Source organism: Diaphorina citri, unplaced genomic scaffold, assembly GCF_000475195.1.
Source record: "Diaphorina citri unplaced genomic scaffold, Diaci psyllid genome assembly version 1.1 scaffold1900, whole genome shotgun sequence".
Taxonomy (NCBI): Eukaryota; Metazoa; Arthropoda; class Insecta; order Hemiptera; family Psyllidae; genus Diaphorina; species Diaphorina citri.
Window position 1 is genome coordinate 33,024 of NW_007379326.1, and position 23,465 is coordinate 56,488.

The 23,465-nt window shown below is 38.3% G+C and overlaps 1 protein-coding gene across 1 annotated transcript in view; it reads left to right on the forward strand.

Annotated features, from left to right (window-relative positions):
• Positions 1 to 21,291, forward strand: part of LOC103517588 (troponin C) — a gene marked incomplete at its 3' end in the record, with an annotated part of 48,809 nt that extends 27,518 nt beyond the window's left edge. The window contains exons 4-6 of the mRNA XM_026829624.1: positions 10,816 to 10,944; positions 20,977 to 21,037; positions 21,221 to 21,291. Of these exons, the coding sequence (XP_026685425.1) occupies positions 10,816 to 10,944; positions 20,977 to 21,037; positions 21,221 to 21,291 (261 nt within the window). The remainder of the gene's footprint in view (positions 1 to 10,815; positions 10,945 to 20,976; positions 21,038 to 21,220) is intronic.
• Between the last annotated feature and the right edge of the window lie 2,174 nt (positions 21,292 to 23,465).

Consider the following 23,465-nt stretch of genomic DNA (forward strand, 5'->3'; position numbering starts at 1 on the left):
TTACCTCAGAAAAATGAACAGCATGTTATTAAATTTCGAATCAACGACAACGGAGCAATAATCCCATCCGTTTTTAGCGAAATTCCTTTTTTTTCCTTTCTATCATTCTATTGTGAAAGCTAACACGAAAAAATTACTGGGGAATAATCTGGATACTGGGTGTTACTTCAAGGAACCTGTCTGTCATCCGTCCAAGAGCAAAGGGCTGAGAGATAAAAGTTTACCCAGAGGACTGGAAATTATTTTTCTACAAACTAAAGCTCAAATTTTTTAGATCGGCAATTTTGTTTGTCATTTGCTTACATTTTTAGGGAAATCTCTGATCAAGAACACAAGCCAATTTTACAGGGCAATTAACCTGTCTGTCATCCGTCCAAGAGCAAAGGGCTGAGAGATAAAAGTTTACCCAGAGGACTGGAAATTATTTTTCTACAAACTTTCCACATCCACTCAATCTCATCCACTTCTCGATGATTCCATGCAGGTCACCTGCACAAACTTGTAGGCGCACCATGATATACAAGACTTTCTTCGCCTAACGCTGGCCGTTAGGGGACGGCAATTAATCAAAACATTCAAAACTCACAATGATCTAATGAGGAAAACAATTCCAGATTTCGAGATAGCAAACATCACCAAGAAACATGATGGAATGGCGGCAAATTTATCAAAACATTCAAAATAATGATCTGATCACCAAGAAACATGATGGAACGGCAATGATACTGCATTCAAATGATACTAATTAACCTGTCTACAGCATTCAAAATTTTCGACGCGAAAAAAACCGCGAACATACATATATGCCATTTATCAAAACTTGGCGGTTTTTTACCAGTGATTTTTTTTCTTTCTTTCTCCTTTTTCTTGTAGACACAATGATTCTAAGAGCAAGAATGTAAAAAATCTGACATACATAATTTCAAATTTAAAAAAAAAAAAAGAAAATGTAGATTAATAAAAAAAAATTGGATTTTTTTTTAATTACTAAAATTCCTCAGTGGAAATGGGCCAGAAATGGGAAGAAATCGCGAAAGACGTGCCATCAGAGACAGCAAACATAACGGTGGCCCTGTTTTCTGTGCGACTCGTCAAGTAGAACAATAATTATGTTTGAACATAACGCTCGAACATAATTATAATTTTATCGTGAGAACAATAGATCGTGTAGAATCTGACCTTTAACATAACGGTGGCCCTGTTTTCTGTGCGACTCGTCAAGTAGAACAATAATTATGTTTGAACATAACGCTCGAACATACTCGTAATTATAATTTTATCGTGAGAACAATAGATCGTGTAGACTCTGACCTTAAGAAAAATGTTATGGTTTGTGTATGTGCTCGTAAGAATGTTCATAATGATATCAAATTGGAGTATGTGTATGTTAAGGGTAAATAAATTAGACTTAATAGCTTTTATGTAGCTGCTGAATTATTGAGTGTATCAAAACTACAAATAATTCCAACACGAGTTTGGTACGACTTTAGAGACAAAATAATATTTACTGACGGACTGCCCAAATTATGGGTAGCCGAAACATAATTATATTCAGCAGTCAAAAGAATATTCTACAGTTTGGATAGAAATAGCTATAAAGACCACTTCACTGTCTTCACTCTTCAGATAATGCATGAAAATATCCCAACGAGAAAAAACCCGTCACATTATGTCAGAAACAACACCTCCCTTTTTCACCCACATCGTCAATTGACCTTTCCAGTCAAAAGAATATTCTACAGTTTAGATTGAAATAGCTATAAAGACCACTTCACTGTCTTCACTCTTCAAATAACGCATGAAAATATCCCAACGAGAAAAAACCCGTCACATTATATCAGAAACAACACCTCCCTTTTTCACCCACATCGTCAATTGACCTTTGTATTTGTAGGTCGGCAAACTCCTGTGTGGCCAACGCTAATACAGGTCACGCCTGTCACAGGTTAGACCTGTCATGTCAAGCACTGATGGAAGCAATTTAGTGCGAAACGTGGGCGACTCATGCGAACACCATATGAATTCATGTGACCAAACATCGATTCACAACATGGGAAGAATTCTACACGTTAAAAATTCTAGGTGAAATTTTTCTAGTTGGAATTTTTTATTCACTTCCAAGAGCAACGAATTTTCTGACATTTCTCAGGTTAGGGGGGCAAAGTGATGACATACGTAACGTCATGTTTAAGTATGTTGTATACAGCGTGTAACTATAACTGAGTAATCGACGCGACGCGTCGAGGCAAAAGATAAGATAACATGGAATGCACACAAAATAAATTTCATTGGCAGAAAATAATAAAAGAAATTCTATTCAATTACACACAGATTTTCTCTCTAACACAAAACCATAGAAAAGCATATAAGTGTCTTAAACCACTTGGTCGGTAAACGGCTATTGTGAGGGAAGAATAAAGTTGATATACGAGACGGCTAGGTGTTATAAATTGGTTTTGTGCCGTAAAGCACACATGGCTATCCAAAACACAATACATTTCGCCTTTGCAATTTGTGACCTAACACAAAACCATAGAAAAGCATATAAGTTTCTTAAACCACTTGGTCGGTAAACGGCTATTGTGAGGGAAGAATAAAGTTGATATACGAGACGGCTCGTAAAGACGGCTAGGTGTTATAAATTGGTTTTGTGCCGTAAAGCACACATGGCTATCCAAAACACAATACATTTCGCCTTTGCAATTTATGAAAACAAGCATGTGTGCTCAATTTCAACCACTACAAACTCCTCGGCAATACAGCCTCCTTCTCTACACTTCCAGGTAGTCAGGTGTGCTTTTATTCTCTTATTTTCTCTCGAACATCACGATGAGACAAAACTTTTGCACATTCAAATGCTTGTGACTATGGAGTCAGAGCGGGGCGTGTGGAATTACTCGGAGAAAACAAAAAGCTATCTTCACAAAACCGTGTAGACAAACAATATGAACGTAAGTGCTATAGGAGGAAACGGTCCACAATCCTCTGTCTACGGCTTCTCCTCTACAAAATCCTTTCTCTCTCAGATCTTCATCAAGAGGAATTCCCAACATGTGAAAAGCTAAATTTCTCACATGTTATATGAACTTATAACACGTCTCCACAATCCTCTGTCTACGGCTTCTCCTTTGCGACATCCTTTCTCTCTCAGATCTTCATCAAGAGGAATTCCCAACATGTGAAAAGCTAAATTTCTCACATGTTATATGAACTTATAACACGTGCGGTCGGCATTTCCGTCTTCAATTCTCCTTCTCCACAATCCTCTGTCTACGGCTTCTCCTCTGCGACATCCTTTCTCTCTCAGATCTTCATCAAGAGGAATTCCCAACATGTGAAAAGCTACATTTCTCACATGTTATATGAACTTATAACACGTGAGAAGCTAGATATATGGCAAGAAGCTAAATTTCCAACATGATCCATGCGCAGCGCAGGGCTCATCATTCAAAAACTGTTCCTCAGACGTTCACTTGTTCACGTAGCGAACATTTCTCTTCAATAACACAACACACACAACATATTACCAATATATGGTACGAGGGTATATGGCAAGAAGCTAAATTTCCTAAATGATCCATGCGCAGCGCAGGGCTCATCATTCAAAAACTTTGTTCCTCAGACGTTCACTTGTTCACGTAGCGAACATTTCTCTTCAATAACACAACACACACAACATATTACCAATATATGGTACGAGGATGAGCATAACACACTATCAGCTTATAGACCTGTCAGGTCTATTAGCTGACAGTGTGTTAGTGAATGGCTGGCCTTAGCATGGAACCCAATCAGGTCCGCCTGATGAACATAACACACTATCACAGTGTGTTAGTGAATGGCTGGCCTTAGCATGGAACCTAATAGTGAATGGCTGGCCTTAGCATGGAACGGAAATGAATGTAGGCATTTCTCCATGCCCAGCAATTCCAAACTCCCAACTGATGAAACAAAAGCAGTATAAATACTGGACAATATTATTCTAACCTCAGGTCAGGGGGAAAATATCATTTTGATTCCACATCCACATACAGAAATTTCCAAGCAAAATATTCCCCCGTTTGGAGTGTAACACCACCACCAAGTGATAAGAACCTTTCTCTACCCCCCATACACACGTTTACCCACCCAGTATAATAGCCTTGTTCCTCTTAACGCCTTTTCCCGCTGTGCTTCGGATATGCAGTTATTATGTAAGGCGGGTCAGGGTTCGATGGAAAGGGGTAACTAATTTGATTCCCTCGGAGGCAAAGAATAGTGGAAAAATTTTCGAGATCTTGTTAAGATACCATATCATTTTCCAATACCCTGCAATACCCTGTTTGGAAGACTCTGAACCGACTCAGGACGGGAGTGACCCGTTGTAAAGTTAACCTAAGGAAGTGGGGCTACGCAGATGCTCCTCCTTTTCCCGTTGTGCTTCGGATATGCAGTTATTATGTAAGGCGGGTCAGGGTTCGATGGAAAGGGATAACTAATTTGATTCCCTCGGAGGCAAAGAATAGTTAAAAATAATATTCGAGATCTTGTTAAGATACCATATCATTTTCCAATTACCTACATACCCGGTTTTCTGTATGGCAGGATATTATTTTTTTCCTGTTAGTTGAATCAATCTAAAGATTTAAAAAAAAAAAGGTAAAAAGAAAGCAAATCTAAAGGAAGTGTTGCAAAAAAGCATAAAATATTGATTGTATTAACAGCAAAAAGCATAAAATATTGATTGTATCAACAGCAAAATGCATAAAATATTGATTGTATCAACAGCAAAAAGCATAAAATATTGACTGTATGAACAGCTCACGGATTGAAAACTAACTAAATTCCCTAGGCATTCAATTAAATAGATGGAATTTGAAAGGAACAACATGTCCTCCTGATTAAAAGGCGAACGTCTTGACCACCAAGACAGGGATAAACCTTTACCTGGATTTTTTCCATCACTCTCTTCGTTTACATTATTCTTGGTTGAGGCATTCAGTCTGCAAAGGACGCGAACAGATAAAAAAAAAACACAAGACTTGGCTAAGAAAGGAATTGGAAGGAGGGAAAACAGCATTAAATTTATACAGAACGTGACGAGAAAAAATCTAAAATGAACTGGAAGAGGTACAAAGAGTGAAGACAACCAAGTAGGGATAGGGACATCATTTAGCATGCCTATTTGCTAATGTTGACAAAATGGTAATTTTATGAAGACGTAAACCAAAATGGAAACATTATACAGAGTTATAGGTACCCAAGGGTAACTTATCACCAAGTTTTGCACGCTCTGTCACCATGCGGTGAGCTTGACAAATGCCGAAAACTCATATAATTTCGAAAATCCCACCTCCCTCTTCTAGGCCTAGAAAATGTCTTTTACCACCATTACACAGTTCATTAAACAAAGGTCACCTTTTGTTGCTAAAGGGCTTTGAGTATTTCTGCTGGTACTTTTCCCGCTGTGCTTCGGATATGCAGTTATTATGTAAGGCGGGTCAGGGTTCGATGTGGAAAGGGGTAACTAATTTGATTCCCTCGGAGGCAAAGAATAGTAAAATAAATATTCGAGATCTTGTTAAGATACCATATCATTTTCCAATTACCTACATACCCGGTTTTCTGTATTGGAGGATATTACTTTTTTCCTGTTAGTTGAATCAATCTAAAGATTTAAAAAAGGTAAAAAGAAAGCAAATCTATTCATATAATTTCGAAAATCCCACCTCCCTCTTTTAGTCCTAGAAAATGTCTTCCACCATTACACAGTTCATTAAACAAAGGTCACCTTTTGTTGCTAAAGGGCTTTGAGTATTTCTGCTGGTATCTAAAGAGAAATCTCTTCAAGCTTTATGTATTTTCTTCAGGGGTGGAATAAGGGAAAAGGCAAACTGTAGCGATTACTTTTTCTAGAGGGGAGAGAAAAATATCAAGATAATACAGTGAATATCCTGCTGAATCTGCAGTGCTGATGCTGGTGCAAATGTTGTAAAAAAATTACCTGAAATGAGGGAAAAGGAAAACTGCAGGGATTACTTTTTCTAAAGGGGAGAGAAAAATATCAAGATAATACAGTGAATATCCTGCTGAATCTGCAGTGCTGATGCTGGTGCAAATGTTGTAAAAAAATTACTGAGCTTGGTAGATGTCATGGCTTAGAACCTAATTCATTAGTTAGCTGGTGCCAAAACTAAAGAAGACTAAATAATTTCCCCAATACTAAAAAGAAAAACGACTTTGGTCTTGTCATTAACAATGATACTATTTTGTCAAAATCTCTTCAAGCTTTATGTATTTTCTTCAGGGGTGGAATGAGGGAAAAGGCAAACTGCAGGGATTACTTTTTCTAGAGGTGAGAGGACAAATATCGAGATAGATTATACAGTGAATATCCTGCTGAATCAGCAATGCTGATGCTGGTGCAAATGTTGTAAAAAAAATACTGAGCTTGGTAGATGTCATGGCTTAGAACCTAATTCATTAGTTAGCTGGTGTTAAAACGAAAGAAGACTAAATAATTTCCCAAAACTAAAAAGTAAAAACGACTTTGGTCTTGTCATTAACAATGATACTATTTTGTCCCTTAGAGAAAAATTTCTCTATGTCTAAAAATGTCAGACCCATGTACTATTTTGTCCTTTAGAGAAAAATTTCTGTATGTCTAAAAATGTCAGACCCATGGCTGAACAGTGAACGTCCTTAGATTGTCCACACACACCCCTCCCTTCATCTTCTCTCATTAGATCACTCTCCTTATGGTCTTTCAAATTGATGAGCCCCTATTAAATCTAACTGACTTAAGTAATTTTGCGGTGAAAATAATGAAAGGCAATCATTTAGTACGGAGTGAACATTTCAGGAAAACCTTTGTCTACTACAGGGTACTCGAAAATTTCCCCTTTGTTGGAAATTAACCTTGTAAACCTGGAAATGAACAAATCTTTATTTTGTATTCACACAATGCAATCTTTAGATAAGTAAGTGCCCATCCCAAAATACCGTATGTATACGTGCGCATACAATAATCGTATTAGTGTACAAATTCAGCCTGAATCAAGCTGGGAGGGATGGGCGGAGAATCCTCTTCAAATTTTTGAAAATTGAAAACTCTTGAACCGTACCCCGTACCGTATCTAAGACCTATGTGCTTAGTGCAACTTAAAATAAAAGGGCATTACGAAGTGCCTCCCAAAACAAAGCGGCCTAGTAGACAAAGCGACTTTTCGGGCTCGGGATTTCCAAATTTAAGCATGAGACAATTCTCAGAATAACCAGGAAAAGGCGTACAAGAAGACATCAAAACATTAAGCAAGAATGTCCTAAAACCTTGATCACCCGATTAATTCTAACGTTGTGTCCACATATAGATCCCGTTGATCGACGTCGACTGAAACCATGCACTACCTCGACAACACAGATTCACCTCTTCAGCTCGTCGATCGACGCGACGGCGTCGACTATGCGTGGATACAGCTTTTAATGATATTTTACTGCCATCAAGTAACACTCTTTCTTCGTTTTCTGTTCCAGAATTCGTGAAATAAAATCGTAAACAATTCGTGCTAGGGAAATTTCCAAAAACCCCACACAAAGCTCGGGATTTCCAAATTTAAGCATGAGACAATTCTCAGAATAACCAGGAAAAGGCGTACAAGAAGACATCAAAACATTAAGCAAGAAAACCCAGTTAGTTATTATAGGAATTTAGAATTCTTCAAAAAGCTCTGGAGAGAAATTTGGAAAACTTTAGTCAGCTGTTACGCTTTTATCCTGTCGCAGTGCGAAACTTTCCCAGTTCTTCTTCCTGGAAAATTATCTCACAGGAAAACTGCTGAAACTAGGAAAAGGTGATTAGTGTTCGAGCAGCGGAAAACAAACAGATTTAATCCAGATGTACAATACCTTTGTCAGTCGTTAGTAGCAGTTGTCTAGTTCAGTATAGTACCTGGATTGTAATTATACAGGCACATTGTACGTTAGAACAGTGTTTCTTAATTAGTTTGGCCCGCGGAACCCTTTTCAAAAGGTGAACATCTTTGCGGAACCCTGAACTTTCAAGATTGACAGTTGTCTAGTTCAGTATAGTACCTGGATTGTAATTATACAGGCACATTGTACGTTAGAAAATATACTTGTCGAAAGAAGTGACACAGTACCCTCTTGTCAATGTTGGCGTGACAATCGCGGACTATTTCTGCATCAGCTTATTTTGAAATTGTGGTATTCTGCAAATGTACAATTTCCGAATTTGCAAAAGATAACACTGGTATTTTCTAATATCTTTATTTTATGAACAGCAAAAAAATCTACGACATTCTTTCGTCTCAGAAAAATGAACAGCATGTTATTAAATTTCGAATCAACGACAACGGAGAAATAATCCCATCCGTTTTTAGCGAAATTCCTTTTTTTCCTTTCTATCATTCTATTGTGAAAGCTAACACGAAAAAATTACTGGGGAATAATCTGGATACTGGGTGTTACTTCAAGGAATCTCAGAAAAATTAACAGCATGTTATTAAATTTCGAATCAACGACAACGGAGAAATAATCCCATCCGTTTTTAGCGAAATTCCTTTTTTTTTCCTTTCTATCATTCTATTGTGAAAGCTAACACGAAAAAATTACTGGGGAATAATCTGGATACTGGGTGTTACTTCAAGGAAAAAGGTTGTCCTGAACTTCAAGGTAAAAGGCTTTGGGCAGCCAATATTTCGAGTTCAATGAAAGAATGGACCAAATACCAAAACCAAGTAAGTCTATTCTTTCCATAATGAAACGTTGATGGCGAAATTGATGATGAAATCTATTTGTTTAAAACTGAGTTTTACTGGTTTCTCCATAGTATGGATGCGATTCGTGCTCTGTTGTAGTATTATTGCACATACTTGATATTGTTTTTTCTGTATAAAGAAAATTTAATAAAAACAGAAGCGAATTATCTGCGAACAAACAGTACAAAATAGATGGATAAGTTCTTTCTACAGAATCTATAGCTGAAAAGCTCGTTTCTATCAACGAGAAATAATTCACTTGTCATGTGGGTTAATTTCATTTCGAAAGAAAATTTATTAGAGAAAATCGTTGGGAATTTGTGGAAACAGGAATTTTTAGTTCTTCATTGATTTTCAATCAATCTGAGGCGGGTTTCAATTTTTCCAATAGCCCATTCCATTCTCAGAAGTTTCCTTAACTTTCTTCACACCTCCGTCTTCTGAAGCCACAAAAGCATACCTATACAAGGTAAAATTTATACTTGCTATTCATTCTCGAATCCAGTCAAGCATTCAAAAAAAGGATAGTGCTTATTTATAACTGTTATAAGAGTACTGCTTGATGAATGAAAGAAAAGAATCCCATTGCAAGTGCTTTGCTGGCCAAAACAGTACAAAAGAGATAGATAAGTTCTTTCTACAGAAACTATAGCTGAAAAGCTCGTTTCTATCAACGAGAAATAATTCGCTTGTCATGTGGGTTAATTTCATTTCGAAAGAAAATTTATTAGAGAAAATCGTTAGGAATTTGTGGAATCAGGAATTCTTATAGTTCTTCATTGATTTTCAATCAATCTGAGGCGGGTTTCAATTTTTCCAATAGCCCATTCTATTCTCATAAGTTTCCTTAACTTTCTTCACACCTCCGTCTTCTGAAGCCACAAAAGCATTCCTATACAAGGTTAAATTTATACTTGCAATTCATTCTCGAATCCAGTCAAGCATTCAAAATAAGGATAGTGCTTATTTATAACTTTTATAAGAGTACTGCTTGATGAATGAAACAAAAGAAAAGAATCCCATTGCAAGTGCTTTGCTGGCCAAACTACCCAAAAATTGATAGTAAAATTTCATGCCTCGGCTAGGATTGAACTCGCGCCATCCTGTTTACCAGGATAGCTATCGGGTTACTAAGAGCACCAAAATTGGTGTTAAATTTTATCAATGTGTATGTAAAATTTAAATCCAATAAAAATTCCTACTTTTTGATTTCAGGAAACGGCTACATCACAACGGACGTGCTCAGAGAAATCCTCAAGGAATTGGACACCTGAATTGGAAATTTATCGTATTTCTAATATGTATTTCTTTGTTAAGTCAGATGTCTTTAGTGGAGACGCCAAAAATACCGATCTAAATTACTTTAACAACTTAAGAATCAAGAGAGAAACTAGTGGATATGACAAAACTACCAAAATAAATGATCTTGGGTAAATCCAAAACATTTGTTTTTCAAGAGATGGATTTTCAAGACATGAGAAAAGTCACACATCCACTGAAATTTAAAAGAATTGGTGGAGATGCCAAAACTCTCAAAAGGACATAATGCTTTAGTGGAGACGCCAAAAATACAAGAGATAGATTTTCAAGAGATAGATTTTCAAGACATGAGAAAAGTCACACATCCACTGAAATTTAAAAGAATTGGTGGAGATGGCAAAACTCTCAAAAGGACATAATGCTCTGAAAAATGTAGAACATTCAATCGTACAATCATGAACTGACACATCCACAGAAATCGGGGGAGATGTCAAATTTGAATTATCAGTGCATTAAATTTGATTCCTTTTCGCCATCTTTCAGGATCTGGAGAGCTAGAATTTGAAGAGTTCGTACAGCTCTGACACATCCACAGAAATCAGGGAAGATGTCAAATTTGAATTATTAGTGCATTAATTTGTTCCTTTTCGCCATCTTTCAGGATCTGGAGAGCTAGAATTTGAAGAGTTCGTACAGCTGGCAGCTCAGTTCCTATCAGGTGACACATCCACAGAAATCGGGGGAGATGTCAAATTTGAATTATTAGTACATTAATTTGTTCCTTTTCGCCATCTTTCAGGATCTGGAGAGCTAGAATTTGAAGAGTTCGTACAGCTGGCAGCTCAGTTCCTATCAGAAGATGAAGTGGAGGATGCAGCGGCCATGGAGGCAGAACTCAAGGAAGCTTTCAGACTCTACGACAAAGAAGGTAAAACCTCCGGGGGAGCATTTGGCTAGAAACTGACATTATGGATGATAGTTATGGATGATAATGTCTGATTATGATAATCATGATTGCATTTAGTGCTATCATTGATTTTGATTTTGAGACGTGTTAACTTACAAGACTTTTTATCGTTCAACGATGATAATACGAGAAGAAAATTTGGTAGCAGAGGCATTTTTCAAAATGAACCGTCAATGCCTCATTATGATAATCATGATTGCATTTAGTGCTATCATTGATTTTGATTTTGAGACGTGTTAACTTACAAGACTTTTTATCGTTCAACGATGTTATGGATGATAATGTCTTATTATGATAATCATGATTGCATTTAGTGCTATCATTGATTTTGACTTACAAGGCTTTTTATCGTTCAACGATGATAATACGAGAAGAAAATTTGGTAGCAGAGGCATTTTTCAAAATGAACCGTCACGTCAGTACTGTTCGGCTAGCCACTCACTATCAGGTAGATCTAACAGGTACACCTGATCAGGTCCGCCTGATGAGCATAAGCTTAGCCACTCACTATCAGGTAGATGTAGATCTAACAGGTACACTTGATCAGGTCCGCCTGATGAGCATAACACACTATCAGCTAACAGACCTGACAGTGTGTTAGTGAATGGCTGGCCTTAGCATGGAACCTAATCAGGTCCGCCTGATGAGCATATCACACTATCAGCTAATAGACCTGACAGGTCAGTGTGTTAGTGAATGGCTGGCCTTAGCATGGAACCTAATCAGGTCCGCCTGATGAGCATAACACACTATCAGCTAATAGACCTGACAGGTCTGTTAGCTGACAGTGTGTTAGTGAATGGCTGGCCTTAGTATGGAACCTAATCAGGTCCGCCTGATGAGCATAACACACTATCAGCTAATAGACCTGTCAGGTCAGTGTGTTAGTGAATGGCTGGCCTTAGCATGGAACCCAATCAGGTCCGCCTGATGAGCATAACACACTATCACCTAATAGACCTGTCAGGTCAGTGTGTTAGTGAATGGCTGGCCTTAGCATGGAACGGAAATGAATGTAGGCATTTCTCCATGCCCAGCAATTCCAAACTCCCAACTGATGAAACACATTTCTACAATAGTTGGAGATTTTTCTCTACAAATGCCTCAAATTTTCATCCTTTAGCTCTAGCAAATATCCGTATCATTTTCATAGGATTTGCGTCTTGTGCACTCATGTATAAATAGACCAACTAATCTTTTCATCAAATTAATGCTGTAAGATTTTCAGACAATGGAATTCTATCTATCTATCTATCTTCTATTCTATTAAAGTGGTGCTCGTCAACTTCTTGGTCATATGCACCGCTTGAGACAACGGAATTGATATTAAATACAAATCCTCTAGTCTTCCAGCTTCTCCTCTTTCCTCTACCGTTTCCTTTTCCCTTCTCTTTTAGGTATATGGCAAGAAGCTAAATTTCCAACATGATCCATGCGCAGCGCAGGGCTCATCATTCAAAAACTTTGTTCCTTAGACGTTCACTTGTTCACGTAGCGAACATTTCTCTTCAATAACACAACACACACAACATATTACCAATATATGGTACGAGAAAACCCATTCCCCTAATCCTCTATATTGGATACTCTTGTAAAATGGGAAATATAGAGAGGGAAATTGCTTAGAGGGATAAGAAGAAAATACCTCTACATTATTATTATTTATTGAATGCGATGCAATAAAAACGGGGAAATGGTATTTTTCTTCCTCTCCTACTTACTCAATCTCATCCACTTCTCGATGATTCCATGCAGGTCACCTGCACACACTTGTAGGCGCACCATGATATACAAGACTTTCTTCGCCTAACGCTGGCCGTTAGGGGACGGCAATTGATCAAAACATTCAAAACTCACAATGATCTAATCAGGAAAACAATTCCAGATTTCGAGATAGCAAACATCAGCAAGAAACATGATGGAATGGCGGCAAAATTTATCTAAACATTCAAAATAATGATCTGATCACCAAGAAACATGATGGAACGGCAATGATACTGCATTCAAATGATACTACATTTACCTGTCTGTCATCCGTCCAAGAGCAGAGGGCTGAGAGATAAAAGTTTACCCAGAGGACTGGAAATTATTTTTCTACAAACTAAAGCTAAAATTTTTTAGATCGGCAATTTTGTTTGTCATTTGCTTACATTTTTAGGGAAATCTCTGATCAAGAACACAAGCCAATTTTACAGGGCAATTTGAGTTCAAGGAGCACAAAAAAGAAATTTCGGTAAAAGAGGCTAAAGAAATAAATGAAAACGGTATTTTTCCCTAATTTAACACAGGTTTTTTCATGAGTAATTTGCAGAAAAATTCATTCGCCCCCCTTGTTTTATTTCAAACCATTTTTCTACCCATAAAGCTAAAGTTAAAGTGTTGTGTTAAGTTTGTTTCTCGTTTCTTCTTTTTAGAATAAAATTAAAATGTACAAAAAATAAATAAACAAACAAAAGCAATCTGTTTTCAATAATGAAAACTGGCGTCTGTTATTTAAACTTGTTTCTGGGGAATCTATCTCTAAAACTTTTGTATAGAGTTCTGAGAACTCCTTTCATTTGAAAAGACACCCGACAATTATTATTGCTCAGAGCGTAAAATGAAAACAAATAAATACTTAATTGGAATTCAAATAATTGAGTAAAAATAAGGGCTTGTTCTCAGAATTATCACCAATTAAGAGACTTCTATATTCTAGACTTTGTATGAGTAGGTCTACTTGGTACATTGCCCTCAGATGCACTTTTACAAACTGCAAACAAGTATTAAGGAGTCGTAGAAAGAAAGAGTGCGCTAATGCAGAGGTTTTGCATGTTTTCATCCGCTGGATTACAGTCGGAAAAACAATATGCGTACGAAAATAAGGGCTTGTTCTCAGAATTATCACCAATTAAGAGACTTCTATATTCTAGACTTTGTATGAGTAGGTCTACTTGGTACATTGTCCTCAGATGCTCTTTTACAAACTGCAAACAAGTATTAAGGAGTCGTAGAAAGAAAGAGTGCGCTAATGCAGAGGTTTTGCAAGTTTTCATCCGCTGGATTACAGTCGGAAAAACAATATGCTAGGGACAGGTTCTCAGATGCTCTTTTACAAACTGCAAACAAGTATTAAGGAGTTGTAGAAAGAAAGAGTGCGCTAATGCAGAGGTTTTGCAAGTTTTCATCCGCTGGATTACAGTCGGAAAAACAATATGCTAGGGACAGGTTTTAATTCCACCTCAACTTTTTCCCTGAATTTGACTCTCTAATTATCCTCACCGAGTGCATACCGCAATAACCACCACCACGTGTTATCGCAAAAGGTCACCTGTCTAAACCGCTGTCTAACTGACTTCTGAAATTCGAGTTGATTCAGTAAATGAGAACTTTCTCGGACGCCTTTGTTATGAATTTCTCCTCCCCTCCTCCCACGAGACCATTATGATGGCCACATTAGCCGTATTGCATAATGAAACACGACTCTCTAATTATCCTCACCGAGTGCATACCGCAATAACCACATGATATCGCAAAAGGTTACCTGTCTAAACCGCTGTCTAACTGACTTCTGAAATTCGTGTTGAATCAGTAAATGAGAACTCTCTCGGATGCCTTTGTTATGAATTTCTCCTCCCCTCCTCCCACGAGACCATTATGATGGCCACATTAGCCGTATTGCATAATGAAACATGCATCCAGCTTGCAGTATGAATATCAAAACTAGCACCCACTCCGTCTCCATTATGAACTGTACAAAGGATTCACACAGTGCAAACATACGGGGTATGACTGTAAACATGACTATAACTACTGGTCAACCAGAGAAAAGAAACCAACTTGGTTATTGAATTTTAACTTTCCTGGTATAGAATAGGGAAGTATTGTTTTTAGAAGACATGGCCAAAGTGGGGTTTTTAACCTGCTTAGGTTCTTTTTTATTATTATTAGCACATTATTTTAGTTATTCAGAGGAAAATCCTTATCCTGGCTCCTGAAACAGCCCGTTAGGCCCTTGAACAGTATATTAGAGGAGTAACTGAAAGCAGTATAAATACTGGACAATATTATTCTAACCTCAGGTCAGGGGGGAAATATCATTTTGATTCCACATACAGGAATTTCCAAGCAAAATATTCCCCCGTTTGGAGTGTAAGGAAATTTCACCACCACCAAGTGGTAAGAACCTTTCTCTACCCCCCATACACACGTTTACCCACCCAGTATGATAGCCTTGCCCCTCTTAACGGATGAATTACATTGGTGTTACCTTTACACAAAGTATTGTGTACATTTTGAAAAACAAACATTTATTGCAACACTGCATCAGATCCTGGAGGGGAGAATACTTTGGGAAGTAGGGTGAGACAAAAGGGAACTTCAGGGAAGAAGAGGAGGCAGGGGAAGAAGGGGAGACAAGACAGGTCAAAGGGGGCGGGGGGCAAACAGCTCCAGTCGATTCCTATTAACTGAGTGAGACTGGATATCTGGGGGAACATGGTTGAGAGTTAAAGTCCCATTAAAGAGTAGGTAGTAGGTACATATGTGAGATGTGAGGTCCCTTCATTTTTACACACCCTTCTCGAATTGAAACGGATTCAAGTAGATATGTAATGCTTAATTAATGCTTTCTATTTATAGCGAACTCAAATTGACGAATTCTCACGAGTTTTGTGTTCTACACAAAAATGGATGGCACACTAGCGCTCTCTTTGGGAAGTAGGATGAGACAAAAGGGAACTTCAGGGAAGAAGAGGAGGCAGGGGAAGAAAGGGAGACAAGACAGGTCAAAGGGGGCGGGGGGCAAACAGCTTAACACTACATTAGGGAGAAGAGTATATTCATGTAGTTTACAGACAATGAATTATGTACATACTAAACGGAGTATTCCCGAGTTATAGTAAATGGGGGTATCCCCAATTGAGCCATTAGCTTTAGGTAATTAACATAAACACAAAGATGGGATGAGTAAATCTCTAGGACCTCATCTTTTGGAACAAAGAGCGAACCCGGGATTCAGAAATGTCTAGAACCCACCATAAGAGATTGTAACGGGTTCAATTTGGAAAAGGAAAATACATTGGGAAATTTGGTCTCAAAATATTTCACCAGGCAATGCAATAGTGAGGTAGCGAACAAAAATGCATTAAACAAAAAAGGACGCAGCACACAAGGGATGAAGAAGAGGCCGCCTTAACATAAATAACACCATTCATCGACAGTTTACTAGCGGAAGCATTCTTCCACATTAGGTGTCAGTCCCTGACACTACCTATATAGCAAGGACACAGCGGTCATAGCAGGATATCGATTTAAAATTCTACAACACAGACATAGACATGTACGTCCCTACCACACAATACAGCAAAGAGTGAAGACAACCAAGTAGGGATAGGGACATCATTTAGCATGCCTATTTGCCATTGTTGACAAAATGGCAATTTTATGAAGACGTAAACCAAAATGGAAACATTATATAGGTACCCAAGGGTAACTTATCACCAAGTTTTGCACGCTCTGTCACCAAGCGGTGAGCTTGACAAATGCCGAAAAAGATCTAAAATTTGACAAACATTAAAACTCCAATGAAAGCGTTGTTATGTTGTATAATGAACTTTGAAAAGTCGCTTTCAGGTTCTCAGTCCCGTTTATAAAGCTAACTATCTGGAGGATATGAATATGCGAAATTGGGAACGGGATTTATTTTCGACATATGGGACACCCTGTAGATTGATGTCTAGTTCATTACACGGAAAATATTATTCTCCGTTACATTACCCCCGTGTGTTCGTCGGGCCAAGGGGATATTTTTATTACCTAAAATTCACCCGCACCCTCTCAATCTCAGAGCCATTTATTTAAATTTACCCGTACAGCAATATGGCGAATGTACCGGGGTACATTCAAGTTTACAATGTAAATAAATGCTTGTATTTGGGGGCCGAGAGGGGTAGACCTGTTTGAGTAAATGTTGGCCTGGTTTCATGTGAACAAACAACGGACTGAAAAATATAATATATTACAATGTAAATAAATGCTTATATTTGGGGGCCGAGAGGGGTAGACCTGTTTGAGTAAATGTTGGCCTGGTTTCATGTGAACAAACAACGGACTGAAAAATATAATATAGGGAGTGAGGAAAATCAGGCAGTACGTTCTAACAGGGAGTACACGTTTTGAGTTCCAGCAAAAGTAAGACTTTATCCTTGGTGAAAGAATATTGACTCTTGTTGTTCTTTAAATTTTAAAATCGAAGTCTATTTGTTTGCCTTCCCTCGAACGGTTTGTATTTGTAGGATTTTGATGGAATTAATAAATAAAAAAAAGACAGTTATCTAAGTGCATACTGAAAAAAAAAAAAAATTGATCTTTGGGCTTTAAAGGGTATTTTCTAAAAGAGATTTCAGTTCACTGAACTTTGAAACTTATCTTATAACTCTTATCAGACAAACGTAAAAGAAGTCAAGAAATTATTCCAAGTTTTCTGCGGTCGCAAAAAAAGCATACCGCTGCTGCCCTCTGGAGGCGTTTGTGAGAACTAACAACAATTGTCGAACGAGAAACAGACTTTCTTTCGTCTGAGAGGTGAACATTATGAATAGGTACCTCCCATTATCTACCTGTACCCATAGTTCCAGCGCCTTCATTATCTTTTATGACCTAACAGTTGAAATAATAGATACACGTATGATATGTCTACGTAGATTTGTACATGAAATAGTAGATATTCCTATTTTCCAATGTTATGTAAATTTGTACACATGTCAATAAGTTATGCCAGTGTAGAACACCGGTAATGATGTCGATAGGTAGTCACGGAGCTGTTATCATCAGAACTATCGTTATCGGTACAATGGAAAATCTGAGACGTAGTTCCATCAAAACCCTGTGGAGTACCTCTGGGCTGACCTTAGTCAAATTGAAACAATTCTACACACACGAATAGTTCTACAAATAAAATTGTTTTTTAGTTCTACAGTTTGTTCGAATAAACAAACGAACTGACAACAGTATTGTTGCCAGCGGGGATAGCATGTTGAATGCACCAGTTCCCGATAGATCACTGAAGTTAAGCAACGTTGCACGTGATTGGAAATCGGAACGGGTGACCATTTGGACAATCGTGTGCTACCGGCTCTTCCCCGACCCTAGTCAGGCTGGATGGGAGACGATCAAAACCCTGTGGAGTACCTCTGGGCTGACCTTAGTCAAATTGAAACAATTCTACACACACGAATAGTTCTACAAATAAAATTTATTGTTTTTTAGTTCTACAGTTTGTTCGAATAAACAAACGAACTGACAATAGTATTGTTGCCAGCGGGGATAGCATGTTGAATGCACCAGTTTCCGATAGATCACTGAAGTTAAGCAACGTTGCACGTGATTGGAAATCGGAACGGGTGACCATTTGGGGAATCGCGTGCTACTGGTTCTTCCCCGACCCTAGTCAGGCTGGATGGGAAATTTCGTAGATTCGTAGAAGCCTAACTCACATTAGTCCTGAAAAAACTAATTACATGTCTGTTTCATTGAATAATAGAGGTCAACCTCAACAATCTGAAATAACAATACATTCAGAAATTGTAGCTAAGCCCACGAAAGCGTTTTTGTGTACCTTTCAAAAGCCTTTTTATTTGTTTATATCAGCAGGAATTGCAGTCGATTCCTATTAACTCAGTGAGACTGGATATCTGGGGGAACATGGTTGAGAGTTTAAGTCCCATTAAAGAGTAGGTATGTGAAATGTGAGGTTCCTTCATTTTTACACACCCTTCTCCAATTGAAACGGATTCAAGTAGATACCTATGTAATGCTCAAGTAATGCTTTCTATTTATAGCGAACTCAAATTGACGAATTCTCACGAGTTTTGTGTTCTACACAAAAATGCAGGGCACACTAGCGCTCTGGGTTCGAAAATCGACGAGTCCTTTTGGAACTAAGAGCGAACCCGGGATTCAGAAATGTCTAGAAACCACCATAAGAGATTATAACGGGTTCAATTTGGAAAAGGAAAATACATTGGGAAATTTGGTCTCAAAATATTTCTCCAGGCAAGGCAATGCAATAGTGAGACAGCGAACAAAAATGCAATAGTCCTAAACAAAAATGGACGCAGCACACAATGGATGAAGAAGAGGCCGCCTTAACATAAATAACACCATTCATCGACAGTTTACTAACGGAAGCATTCTTCCACATTAGGTGTCAGTCCCTGACAGTACGTACATAGCAAGGACACAGCGGTCATAGTAGGATATCGATTTAAAATTCTACAACACAGACATAGACATGTACGTCCCTACCACACAATACTCCTACTCAACGAACCTATTGAACATGAATAAATGTTTTTATGAAGGGGCCTGGGGCAGGTATATAAATTATACCTCGTTCTTCTGTCTAAAAGGTGCAATTAGATGTAAATGTCGAGAAGTTTACCTAGAAAGCACCTACTACTTACTGGACATGACTCATGATAGCTGCTTTGGACTCATAGACCTTTGCTTACTCAATCCAGGTGCATAAGATAGGTCAGGTTAGGAGGTATAGGTAGGCTTGCCAAATATCCAAAATGTCGATTCGGGACGCGAATCCGCGAACATAATTGCCAAATCCGCGAACATAATCGCAAAATCCGCGAACAAAATCGCCAATGGTACAACCTGCACAATTTTATTTCTACTGGGTATTTTGTTAAGGATTGTAACTACAGATAGTACAGATGGATGATTTTTATTATTTCTTGGTTTGAGAGGAAATGTGGGATCTACTTTCTACCTTTATCCTACTCTATTTCGTCCTCTTCCTATCTCGCTCTTTTCCCCCCTTACTCTCTCTACCATTCTTTCTCCAATCTCTCTTCCCCCTCGGTCTACATCTCGCTCTTTCACACCACTTCCTTCTCTCTCTCTCTCTCCCTCTCTCTTCAACAGCACCCTCTCTCTCGCTCTTTCTATATCACTCCTTCCTTCCTTCCTTTCTCTCTCTCTCTCTCTCTCTCTCTCTCTCTCTCCTTTTCTCTCTCCTCTTCTCAAGCTGGAACCTTACAGGCTGGATGGGAAGGAGGAACTGGCAGATAATTTAGACTGGAACTCGAACTAGAATTACTAAATTTCTATTAATGAGAAAAATACCTTTATTATTACAGATAACTTACCTACCGTTCTCAATATATTTCTTGCTTTCATATTGAACGTGATTCCTGTCATCTTTGTACTTTCCTTAATTTTGGAATATTTCAACAAAATCAACGTCAACGAATCATTCTACAAATCTACATAAAACAATTCTTACACTATCACTATCACATGCATGAACATTGAACAATGAAATGTTATTGGAAAAACATAATTAAAAAGCACAACTCGGTGTGAACGACCTGGTAATCCTGTGTTAAAACGCCTTATCCGGCAAAAAAAAAAAAAGAGCACACCTGGAAAGGAGCCTTTTATTTCGAGAACTCAAAAAAGGAAGAAAGGGACGACACACAACTACCGTTCATAACGCGGAAAAAGTACTAAGAAAAAGTACAGTGAGAGTTTTCAGCCGGTAGTGGGGTACACCAGGTGACAATTGGAAACATGCTACAGGTATACACCACATGTGTGAACAAATATACTAGAGAGATAATCGTGAACCTGAGTACATAACAGATAATTCAAACTGGGTGCATCACAATGCTTGGGAAAAGTGGAGCCAAAAAAATAAATTTATACTTGCTATTCATTCTCGAATCCAGTCAAGCATTCAAAATAAGGATAGTGCTTATTTATAACTGTTATAAGAGTACTGCTTGATGAATGAAAGAAAAGAATCCCATTGCAAGTGCTTTGCTGGCCAAACTACCTAAAAATTGATAGTAAAATTTCATGCCTCGGCTAGGATTGAACTCTCGCCATCCTGTTTACCAGGATAGCTATCGGGTTACTAAGAGCACCAAAATTGGTGTTAAATTCTCAATGTGTATGTAAAATTGTAAATCCAATAAAATTCCTACTTTTTGATTTCAGGAAACGGCTACATCACAACGGACGTGCTCAGAGAAATCCTCAAGGAATTGGACGACAAAATTTCTCGCCATCCTGTTTACCAGGATACCTATCGGGTTACTAAGAGCACCAAAATTGGTGTTAAATTCTCAATGTGTACGTAAAATTGTAAATCCAATAAAAATTCCTACTTTTTGATTTCAGGAAACGGCTACATCACAACGGACGTGCTCAGAGAAATCCTCAAGGAATTGGACGACAAAATTTCAGCAGACGATTTGGACATGATGATTGCTGAAATCGATTCGGACGGATCTGGGACCGTGGACTTTGATGGTAAGAGGAACTCCTAACATCTTCTTCTTTCACTAAACCTTATCCCATAATGTGTAGACCTGTACATGAGCCCTACAAGGCCCTACACTTGAATTTAGACCACGCTACGCCACTGCTTCTATATTCTAGACTTTGTATGAGTAGGTCTACTTGGTACATTGCCCTCAGATGCACTTTTACAAACTGCATTAAGGAGTCGTAGAAAGAAAGAGTGCGCTAATGCAGAGGTTTTGCATGTTTTCATCCGCTGGATTACAGTCGGAAAAACAATATGCTAGGGACAGGTTTTAATTCCACCTCAACTTTTTCGCTGAATTTGACTCTCTAATTATCCTCACCGAGTGCATACCGCAATAACCACATGATATCGCAAAAGGTTACCTGTCTAAACCGCTGTCTAACTGACTTCTGAAATTCGTGTTGAATCAGTAAATGAGAACTCTCTCGGATGCCTTTGTTATGAATTTCTCCTCCCCTCCTCCCACGAGACCATTATGATGGCCACATTAGCCGTATTGCATAATGAAACATGCATCCATGACTCTCTAATTATCCTCACCGAGTGCATACCGCAATAACCAGCACGTGTTATCGCAAAAGGTTACCTGTCTAAACCGCTGTCTAACTGACTTCTGAAATTCGTGTTGATTCAGTAAATGAGAACTCTCTCGGACGCCTTTGTTATGAATTTCTCCTCCCCTCCTCCCACGAGACCATTATGATGGCCACATTAGCCGTATTGCATAATGAAACATGCATCCAGCTTGCAGTATGAATATCAAAACTAGCACCCACTCCGTCTCCATTATGAACTGTACAAAGGATTCACACAGTGCAAACATACGGGGTATGACTGTAAACATGACTATAACTACTGGTCAACCAGATAAAAGAAACCAACTTGGTTATTGAATTTTAACTTTCCTGGTATAGAATAGGGAAGTATTGTTTTTAGAAGACATGGCCAAAGTGGGGTTTTTAACCTGCTTAGGTTTTTTTTTATTATTAGCACATTATTTTAGTTATTCAGAGGAAAATCCTTATCCTGGCTCCTGAAACAGCCCGTTAGGCCCTTGAACAGTATATTAGAGGAGTAACTGAAAGCAGTATAAATACTGGACAATATTATTCTAACCTCAGGTCAGGGGGGAAATATCATTTTGATTCCACATACAGGAATTTCCAAGCAAAATATTCCCCCGTTTGGAGTGTAAGGAAATTTCACCACCACCAAGTGATAAGAACCTTTCTCTACCCCCCATACACAATTACACACGTTTACCCGCCCAGTATAATAGCCTTGTCCCTCTTAACGGATGAATTACATTGGTGTTACCTTTACACAAAGTATTGTGTACATTTTGAAAAACAAACATTCATTGCAACACTGCATCAGGTCCTGGAGGGGAGAATAGTTTGAGAAGTAGGATGAGACAAAAGGGAACTTCAGGGAAGAAGAGGAGGCAGGGGAAGAAGGGGAGACAAGACAGGTCAAAGGGGGCGGGGGGCAAACAGCTTAACACTACATTAGGGAGAAGAGTATATTCATGTAGTTTACAGACAATGAATTATGTACATACTAAACGGGGTATTCCCGAGCAATGCTAAATGGGGGTATCCCCAATTGAGTCATTAGCTTTAGGTAATTAACATAAACACAAAGATGGGATGTGTAAATCTCTAGGACCTCATCTGATCAGCAAAGAGTGAAGACAACCAAGTAGGCATGCCTATTTGCTATTGTTGACAAAATGGCAATTTTATAAAGACGTAAACCAAAATGGAAACATTACGAGTATACAGAGTTATAGGTACCCAAGGGTAACTTATCACCAAGTTTTGCACGCTCTGTCACCATGCGGTGAGCTTGACAAATGCCGAAAAAGATCTAAAATTTGACAAACATTAAAACTCCAATGAAAGCGTTGTTGTGTTGTATAATGAACTTAGCTCTTTGAAAAGTCGCTTTCAGGTTCACAGTCCCGTTTATAAAGCTAACTATCTGGAGGATATGAATATGCGAAATTGGGAATGGGATTTATTTTCGACATATGGGACACCCTGTAGATTGATGTCTAGTTTATTACACGGAAAATATTATTCTCCGTTACATTACCCCCGTGTGTTCGTCGGGCCAAGGGGATATTTTTATTACCTAAAATTCACCCGCACCC